Below are 8,961 nucleotides of genomic sequence, written 5' to 3' on the forward strand. Positions count from 1 at the left end.
GGTGGGCGACTAGCCCAATGAACCGCCGGCGGGGAGAGGGGGAGGGAGAGAGACAGACAGCTTCTGCGGCCAATCAGAAGGCGGGACCCGCGTAGTGCCCCTACCGTCCCGTCCCGGAGGCGTCGTCGCCGGGCGGGGGCTGGTATTCGCGACCGGAAGCGGCCCCGTTCCCTCAGCGTCGCTTCCGGTGCCGCCGCCGCCGCCGTCGCCGCCGCCCTGCCCGGGATGTAGCGACCGGTGAGTGCGGGCGGGGCTGGCCTGGGAGCGGAGCCGGGAGTGGGGCTGGCCTGGGAGCGGAGCCGCCGCCGCCGCCCCACGCCGGTGCTCCGGGAGGGCCCGTCCCGTCGGTTCCAGCCCCCCGGGAGGTCCCGGCCCGGGGCGGCGCGCGTGGCCGTCGGTGCCCGGCCGGGCCCTGGTGACTTTCCTTTCCCTCCCCCCGCAGCGCGGCGGCACAAGGACGCGGAGCGACCCGCCCCGGCCGCCGCCGCCGCTGCCATGGCGTCCCGCAAGGCCTCCGCCGCCGGGCAGGGCAGCGGGTTGGCCGCCGCCGGCCGGGAGAGAGCGCACCTGGAGCTGGCCGAGCTGGGGCCGCTGCTGGAGGAGAAGGGGGACCGGGGAGCCGCCGGCTCGGCCAGTGTAAGCCCCCCGTGCTGCCCCCCTCGCCCAGAACCGCCGGAGTGGATTAACCTCGGAATTTGCCCGTTATCCCGGGAAAATACCCGGGCCGGGTGGTGTTTTGTAGAGCCACGAGTCTGGTCATTGCTGTGCATCAGCTGTGAGGTGTTTTGTGACCCAGCCGCCGATGGGTCTGGCTGCTCCGTGCTTGGAGCCAGCCCAAAGCCTTCTCCGGTCGATCGCGATGGCCCCGTGCCGGGGTGTCGGCCGAGACGTGCCTCTGTGTCCTGGCAGCGCTGATGGAGCAAGGGGCTGTTCTTCACCCCCAACCTCGGGGCTGGAAACCACCTTCCCAACCCCACGAGGGAAAAGGAGGAGAGAGGGAGTCGAGCCAGGATGGGCAGAGTGTTCCCGGCCCGGGAGGGTGCCAGGAGCTGCTGCCGCTGCTCTGCATCGGGCTCATGACTGGGGTGCAGAGCCGGGTTTCCTGGCTGGGCCGAGTGGCTGTTCCAGCCTTGGTTGTAGGGATGAAAGTCCCCCCTTGTAATCCCACCTCTCAGCACGGATAAATCGGGGATTAGCCTTCCTGAGATGGCTAAGACAGTGGTGTGTTGCATAAGTAGTGGTGACCGGTGGGCCCTGCGTCTCCCCTCAGGAAGGGATGAGGCCCCAGGTGCTCTCAGAAGGAGCTTGCAGTACGTTGTTCCTCCTCCCGTGGACAGCAATGGTTTCCTCCCAGTGTTTCTCTCTCTAGGCTGAAGACCCTCCATGCCCAGCGGCCCGTGAGGAAGAGGAGGAGGTGGTCCGTGTGCTGACTCTGCCTCTGCAGGCTCATCATGCCATGGAGAAGATGGAAGAGTTTGTGTATAAGGTACAGCAGCCTGTAGCGATTCCCCAGCCCTGATTTGGGAGCATTAACGAGGCCCGGATGCCCCAAGGCTGGTGCTGGGGGCGGCGGGCAGGGTATGGGATGGGTTGCTCTGCCTGAGTAAAGCTCCCTGGGCTCTGTGCGGCTCCACCGGCAGCTGGTTCTGGCTCCACTCGCTGGGGCCTGGATGAGCAGCGACCTGGGGAGCTATCCCAGTGTCTCTGCCTTCCTCTGATGGGGACAGGAGGCACCAAGCACCGTTGCTGGCTTCGCCCGGCACCTGTCCTCGTGGTCACTGCAGTTCGGTAAGCGGTGGCGTTGCCTTAGGGCCAGCCTGGGTCTGTTGCCAGCCAGGGTTCCCTCTTCCCTGACCAAAATGGGGGGAGTTCCCTGCTGCAGGGAACAGCTGCTTTGGGTGCAGAAGGGTTAAACCCAAGGGCTCAGTTGCCTTTGGCTCCCTGGGGGGATGCGTGGGGAGTGCTCTGCAGGATGTGGGTGGTGTAAGGGGTCCCGCAGGGTGCTGATGTTGCAAAAGCTGAACTTCCCCTCCCCGAGGAGCCTTATGGGGCCTTTTCAGCCCTGGCTGTAGGGAAGACTCTGCTGGGCTTGTTCTGCCTGCAGCTTTAGGCTCCCGGGGTAAGTAAACATGAGCCTTTGGGCTGGCTCGATGCCCTGAGGGCCACCAGCACAGCTTGCCTTCTATGATTCTATAGGGAATGGCAGGGAGATGTGCCAGGGGAGGGTTAGGCTGGGTATTAGGAAAAGCTTCTTCCCCCAGAGGGTGGTGGAGCCCTGGAACAGGCTCCCCAGGGAGGCATCACGGCACCAGCCTGGTGGTATTCAGGAGCACTTGGACAAGTCCCTCAGAGACATGGTGTGAACTTGGGGTGTCCTGTGCAGGGACAGGAGCTGGGCTTGATGATCCTTGTTGAGTCCCTTCCCACTCAGGGCATTCTATGATTGGTGTGTTGCAGGTGTGGGAAGGGCGCTGGCGCGTTATCCCTTACGACGTGCTGCCTGACTGGCTGAAGGACAACGATTACCTCCTGCACGGACACAGGCCTCCCATGCCGTCCTTCCGAGCCTGCTTCAAGAGCATCTTCCGAATACACACCGAGACAGGCAACATCTGGACACACTTGCTAGGTGACTGGGAGGGTTTGGTAGCCCTGGGGCTGGAGGTGGGCTCGGACCCCGTGCGAGAGGGCGGCCCTTTGTGGCCTGGGCTTGCTTGGTGCTGGTGTCCACTCCATGCCCGGGACCTCCCTTTGAGGACCACATCCCCCAGCCCGGTCCTGTGCGCACAGGCAGCGGGGTCACGAGCTACCTGAGAGCTCCTCGGGTGAAGGGAGACCGGGGCTGGGCTCAGCGATGGTTTGTGGCTTTGCCCACACTCCACAAGAGCGGGACGGGGAAATGTGCCCTGGGTGAGACAGGAACGCCTCGGAGCGCTTTCCTCTGAAACCCAGGGACTGGTCTGCGGCTCTTCGCCCTGCGCCTGGCCCTGCCCTTACCCCCGGCTCCGCTTGCCTGCGCGTGTACCAACAGCCTGGGCTAACGGCTCGCTGCCGGGCAGCCCCAGCTGCGACTGAGCACCTCCAGAGTGCCGCAAGCAGGATGCGACCAGGGCCTGCCTTGCAGAGCGCAGCCAGGGCCGTGTTTTCCCTGTCTCTTTGCTGAATTCGTTCCCCCCTGCTTCTGCCACATCCGCCTGACCGCCCTTTCGGTGCACTTCCTGCAGGTTTTGTCTTGTTCCTCTGCTTGGGGATCCTGACCATGCTGCGGCCCAACATGTACTTCATGGCTCCTCTCCAGGAGAAGGTGGTGTTCGGGATGTTCTTCCTAGGAGCGGTGCTGTGCCTCAGCTTCTCCTGGCTTTTCCACACTGTCTACTGTCACTCGGAGAAGGTCTCGCGGACTTTTTCAAAGTGAGTCAGCACGAGGGCGGTTGTGCAGTCTCTGGTTTTGAGTTCTCACAGCACTTCCTCTTAAAAAGTGCTGTGTTCCCAAATGTTGTATCCTGGGGGGAAGGGAGCACTCTCTGAATCCAGCACGGAGCTTGGAGCTGAGAGGGAGCCACAGCTGGGTCCTGACGGACACTGCCCTGTGCCTGAGCACCCAAATCCCACCAGCCCAAGTGCCCTCAGGTAGATGATAAAGACCCCGGGACTCTGTGGCTCCCAAGGGAGCAGCCTTTGTGCCCCTCAGCACAGCGAATTGAGGACGGGTCTTGGTCCCACAGGGCAGCCATGGGACACAGCAGTTGGGCAGTTTCCAGTTTACTGGATGCTTTCAAAAAATCTCTGGTTTGGATCCAATTTGGCCTGAAACCAAATTGAAAGAAACAAAACAAAGAGGATTCCCGGCAGAGCGGAAAGGCCATGCAGCGGCCAGCGCTGCTCCCTGAGGTCGGTGCGCAGGCTGCGCTTAGAGTTAAGCTCACATCAGCCTTCGTGGCCTGGGCAGGGCAGCAGCAAGGCTTTCAAATAAGATCTTGCTCACGCAAGTCTGTCAGAGGTATTTACTTGGGCACTGCTTGCTGGGAAATCCTGCACAAACCTTTGCACAATCCTGTGCACAAACCCGAGATCCTGCGGGCTCGTGTCTGCAGAACGCGCTGTGCCGCCACGCCCGCAGCAGAAGTGCCCTCGCGCACCAGGGACGTGCTTGCCACGGCCGCCGCGGTGCTGGGGGTAACACGAGCGGCTGCATTTCGGTGGTGAAATGGTTCCCGGATCGATAGATCGAAAGCGCTTTGCAGTGGAGGATAACAGTCAAATCCATACGCGCCAGGCCTCGTGCCCACTGCATCCCATCAGGGTGGTTTGAGTGCGCGGCCTGTCTCACACCCTGCCAGCTCCTCTTCATCCTCTGCGGTCCTGCCGAGCTCTGCTGGCCTCCCCGGCAGCCGCGTCCATGCCCAGGCCCTTTCCCCGTCCCAGGCCGTGTTGAGGGGGCCCAAGCGCAGCCTTCCTCCCCTCTCTGGACATGCAGCTTCACCTGCAGGGCCGTGGTGACTCCATTGGGGTGTGGGGAGGCTGGAGGGGGCTGACACCCCGGTACCAAGAGGAACGCAAGGGTTCGGGGGAGGGGGATTTTGGGGCTCACCTGTGACTCTGTGTTGTTGTACCCCGGCTGCAGGTTGGATTATTCAGGAATTGCACTGCTGATCATGGGGAGCTTTGTCCCATGGCTCTACTATTCGTTCTACTGCTCCCCACAGCCAAGACTCATCTACCTCTCCATCGTCTGTGTCCTGGGTATCTCTGCCATCATCGTTGCTCAGTGGGACAGGTTTGCCACCCCCAAGCACAGGCAGACAAGAGCAGGTAGGAGTCCTCCCTCCTCGCGGTGGGTCCCTGGCCCTGGGTTGGAGCTCGGGAGGGGCTCAGAGGCACTTTGGGAAGATCCCATTTTGGAATGGTGCTTCCCTTCGGGAAGAGCTCTCAGCATCTGCAGAACTCATCCCCCAGAGCACCACAGCGCCCTGCAGCAGCTCCTGGCAGCGAGAGCTCTCCTCCCTCCTCTCGCTGTGCTGGGGATTTAGATCCTCCGCTGAGCAGGGCCAGAGCTCTGCTGGGCACTCGGTGAGCCTGAGGTTTGGAGCAGACAGACAGCATTTAAAAATAGCCCTGTAAGTGGTGGCTGGGTGGCCCAGGGCTGTGCCACGACAAGCCGTCTTCTCCGGGAAGCAGTTTGGCAGCGTGAACCTGCAGCTCAGCGCAGGAGGAGGAGGAGGTTCCCTCGGCTCTCCCCTGCCAGTTACCCCTGGCACGTCACTGCAGGGTGAGGCTGCTTCAACCTGCTCTACTCTCACACCCTGTCCTGCCCCTGCTGCAGCCTCCACAGGTTAAATCAGCCTCGCTGAGCACCGGGGAGTGGGGAGAAACACCCCTGCAGGCCCTCGCTTCCCAGGAGGGCTCCCGCAGCACAATGTCTCTTGCAGCAGCGTCCTGGCTACCTGAGAGGCTGGAGGCTGGGAAGCACCGCTGGCATGGCACCCCCGACACCCCCTCAGGAGGGGGCAGGGGACGGGGCAGGACTGCCCGCTGGCGGAAATCCCAGCTGCCAGCTCCTGGAGAGGGCTGCTGTCCTCCCCCGGTGCGAGGCGAGATCCCGCTGCGAGCACAAGCCACGGCCTCTCTGGGCCCGTGTCTCGCCGCGGTGCCGTTTGCTCTCTGCCAAACTAATTAGATGCCAGAGCTGAAAATCCCAGCGCTGCTAATTAGCACCTTCCCCTCCGAGCAGCTTCACTGAATGAGTGACTGTGGCAAAGCCTCAGGGGGGCTGGCTGGGGCTGCCGCCGCGTTCCTCCTGCCTGTGAGGCTTCGGTGCGATCCCAAGGGCCGGCACCTCCCAAAAGAGCCGTTCCCGTAGCCAGGAGCGGGAGCTGCTGCAGCCCTGCCACTGCTGGGGGAGCGTGTGTCTGTGAGCTCTGCCCAGCGAGCACTGGGGATCAGCACTGGTTTTGACTGGGGTGTTGAGCTCTAGATCCCTCATTTTGTGGTGGATAAATGCCATGGGGGTTGGATAATCCAGGACCAAGCGAGGAAAAGCTGCTAGTGCCTCCCAGAGCTGCCCTTCACACAGGACGAGGGTGCGAGGGGAGCTGGCGCGGAGGAGCAGCGCCCCGGCCACGCTGCGCTTGCCTTCGCTGATCTCCCCTCTCTGCCGCAGGCGTCTTTCTGGGGCTGGGGCTGAGCGGCGTGGTGCCCACCATGCACTTCACCATCGCCGAAGGCTTTGTGAAAGCCACCACCGTCGGCCAGATGGGCTGGTTCTTCCTCATGGCCGTGATGTACATCACGGGTGCAGGGCTCTACGCCGCCCGCATACCTGAGCGCTTCTTCCCGGGCAAGTTCGACATCTGGGTGAGTGTGGGACGTGTCGGGGGGCAGCTGCGAGGCTGGGGAGGGGGGATCGAGGGCGGGGAACGCCGAGGTGAGGAGGAGGAGGTGGCTGGGGGTGTCTTGGAGTGCCCCAACGGCTGCTGCAAGCAGGTCGGGGCGGCTGAAGTACAGGGTGGAAAACCTTGCCCGGGAGCAACAAGGAGGGGAAGGTGGAGCTCAGAGGACAGTCCTGGGGCGGTGGAGAAGCAGCGAGGAGGAGGAGGAAGAGGAGGTGTTCCCGGTGTTGCTTTCCCCTTTGGTCTGGTCTAAAGGGCTTTTTCGCTTCCCTGCAGTTTCAGTCGCATCAGATCTTCCACGTGCTCGTGGTGGCCGCGGCCTTTGTCCACTTCTACGGGGTGTCGAACCTGCAGGAGTTTCGCTACGGACTCGAAGGGGGGTGCACAGACGACTCTCTCCTCTGAGGGCGCCTGATTTTAGTACAAGCTTCCTAAGTGCTTTTTAAACTCTGTCTTTGCTAAAATCAAAGGAAGACTCAAAACTGTTTGGGGTTGTTGGTTGGTTTGTGTTTGGTTGGTTGGTGTTTGTTTTTTTGTTTTTTTTTCTTAAGAAAAAAGAAACAGAAAAACTCTTTAGCAAAGTTGTCAACCAACTCCTCACCCCCTTCCCCCCGCACTTGGCGGGGGCTGAGGGGAGGCGACGTGGCCTCGCCTCCTCCAGACAGTGTTTAAGCTGCACCGGGGCCGTCCGACCTTCCCAGGCACGCCCATTCCCGAAAGCAAAGGGGCGCGGGTCCCCCGCTGCCGGCGCGGCCGAGCACCCCTTCCCGAGCCCACCGCCGGAGCCAGCGGGTCACGCGCTACCAGGGCCAGAGGTTTTTTTTCCTTTTGCATATCCCTCGCAGCAGAGCCGCCTCGCTCGGGGCAGCTCTGCCGCCCCCGGTGCTGCTGCCCAGGGCACGGGCACAGATTCACGTAACTTAAGTTTTAATTGTCTTTTCTTTGGTTGTTTGTTTTCCTTGACAAAGTAATGTAAACAGAAATGAGAGAATATTTAATATTTAATACTAAGCTTTAAAAAGACTTGCTGCCACCGCAGTGTACTCGGCTCCCTCACTGTCTGTGGTAGTAAAGGAAGGACAGTGTGTTAGGGGAATGTAGAGCTGCTGTAGCTGATCGAAATAAAAAGGTCCATAGTTCAGTGTCGTGCCGGCGGCGTCTGTCTCGGTTATTTTGGGGCGGGCGTAGGGGAGCCGCTCAGGGCACGGGCTGCGTCTGGGGAGAGGGCCGGGAGCAGCGTGTCCCCTCCAGGGCTGCCGGCACCGAGCACCAGCAGGTGCGGCAGGATCCCTCCGGCCGCGGCAGCCGGGCAGGCCGGCCCCGACGGCAGAAATAAAACGTGGGAGCGCTCGGGTGTTGCGGCGATAACGGGAGGAACCCCTTTGCTGGCTGGGCGCTGCACTGCTGGACAGCGGGACCCGCTGCCCTCCCTCCTGCGACCGGCACGGCCAGGTGCTCGCAGCTGCTCGGAAAAGCTGCCGCAGCCTGGCTGGGGCGTGGGGAGCAAAGGGTGATGCCCTGCATCGGTGCAACGTGTGAGGGCGGTTGTTCAGCGCAGGAGGTCAAGGGGAATTAGAGGGAAGAGCCCAGCTGCGCAAAGCTCCTCTCAGGCGGGTGAGGGAGGAGCGCCTGGCAGGGCCACCGCAGCCCCTGGGCCACAGCCAGTCACTGCTGGCACCTATCCCTGCTCTCCCCAGCAGGTGGGAGTCGCTGCTGCCTCCCAGAAGGGTTGTGTGGTGGCCCCTTCTTTGGCCATGGCCTGACCGAGGGGCCCCCGTGTCCCAGCTCGGCCACTCTGCTCCCAAAGCGCAGGTGGGAGAGGTCACCCAAGCGCTCCAGGCCGGGAGGTGGCTCGGCCCCGTCATCTCGCCTCGCAGCAAAGCCTGAGGGCAGACAGGGAGCGAAACCCTCACGCTGCACGCAGAGTTGCACAGCACCCCAGGGCTCTAATCCTATGTGAAGAGTACGGGGAAGCGTGGTGGTGAACACACAGCTCTGGATACACCTGGGAAGCGCCACAGCTGCTGCGAGCTGAGCGTAATTCTCTCAAATACCAGCAACTCACCCACTCCCCTGGGCGGGGGGTCTCACGCGGGGACAGGAGCGAGCACTGGCAGAGTGACACAAGTCAAGAAAATTGTCCTGACAACTGGCCTGAGGAACCAGGTAAGTGGCAAAGGAAGACGAGCCTTTACACACACACACACGGTGCTTTTGTGCTTACGGTTTTTTGAAACGTGCAGACCAGCAGCAGCTACACGACAGCAAGGCAGCCGAGGGGCGCGGCCCAGCAGTCCCGGGGCGGGTCTAGGACAGGTGGGGCACGGACACAGGAAAAGGTCGCTTTTACAGGATGATGGGACGTGATGTCCAGGATCTCGCACGCACACGTCGTACAACCCCAATGCACCTGTTTGCCAACCATACTGTGACCGCTTCCGTGTTATTTTCATCCTCTCCTCCTACTAAATGGGTCTGAGTTTCCTGATAGAGAGCAGAGCTCACGTGCCCTCCCGGGCAGAGGAAAAGCCACGAGGCGGCTCAGATAATATTCAAATCTTTTTTGAATATG

At 61.9% G+C, this 8,961-nt stretch overlaps 1 protein-coding gene across 1 annotated transcript; it reads left to right on the top strand.

The window, feature by feature from the left end:
* Positions 1 to 85: 85 nt before the first annotated feature.
* On the top strand, positions 86 to 7,538 carry ADIPOR1 (adiponectin receptor 1). Its single transcript, XM_064472124.1, has 8 exons — positions 86 to 237; positions 443 to 636; positions 1,370 to 1,486; positions 2,458 to 2,629; positions 3,225 to 3,411; positions 4,625 to 4,812; positions 6,161 to 6,354; positions 6,666 to 7,538. Exons 2-8 carry the CDS (start codon positions 496 to 498, stop codon positions 6,792 to 6,794), a joined length of 1,128 nt encoding a protein of 375 aa, XP_064328194.1. The 5' UTR covers positions 86 to 237; positions 443 to 495; the 3' UTR covers positions 6,795 to 7,538.
* Positions 7,539 to 8,961: the final 1,423 nt, after the last annotated feature.

Source organism: Phalacrocorax carbo, chromosome 23, assembly GCF_963921805.1.
Source record: "Phalacrocorax carbo chromosome 23, bPhaCar2.1, whole genome shotgun sequence".
In the NCBI taxonomy this organism is placed as follows: Eukaryota; Metazoa; Chordata; class Aves; order Suliformes; family Phalacrocoracidae; genus Phalacrocorax; species Phalacrocorax carbo.

What these genes read in the sequence shown, in the direction of transcription:
- ADIPOR1 (XM_064472124.1), top strand. Translation starts at nt 496, where the DNA reads ATGGCGTCCCGCAAGGCCTCCGCCGCCGGGCAGGGCAGCGGGTTGGCC. An exon ending in GCACAGGCAGACAAGAGCAG is followed by an intron (nt 4,813 to 6,160) that starts GTAGGAGTCCTC and finishes TCTCTGCCGCAG; the next exon opens with GCGTCTTTCTGGGGCTGGGG. An exon ending in CGGGCAAGTTCGACATCTGG is followed by an intron (nt 6,355 to 6,665) that starts GTGAGTGTGGGA and finishes GCTTCCCTGCAG; the next exon opens with TTTCAGTCGCATCAGATCTT.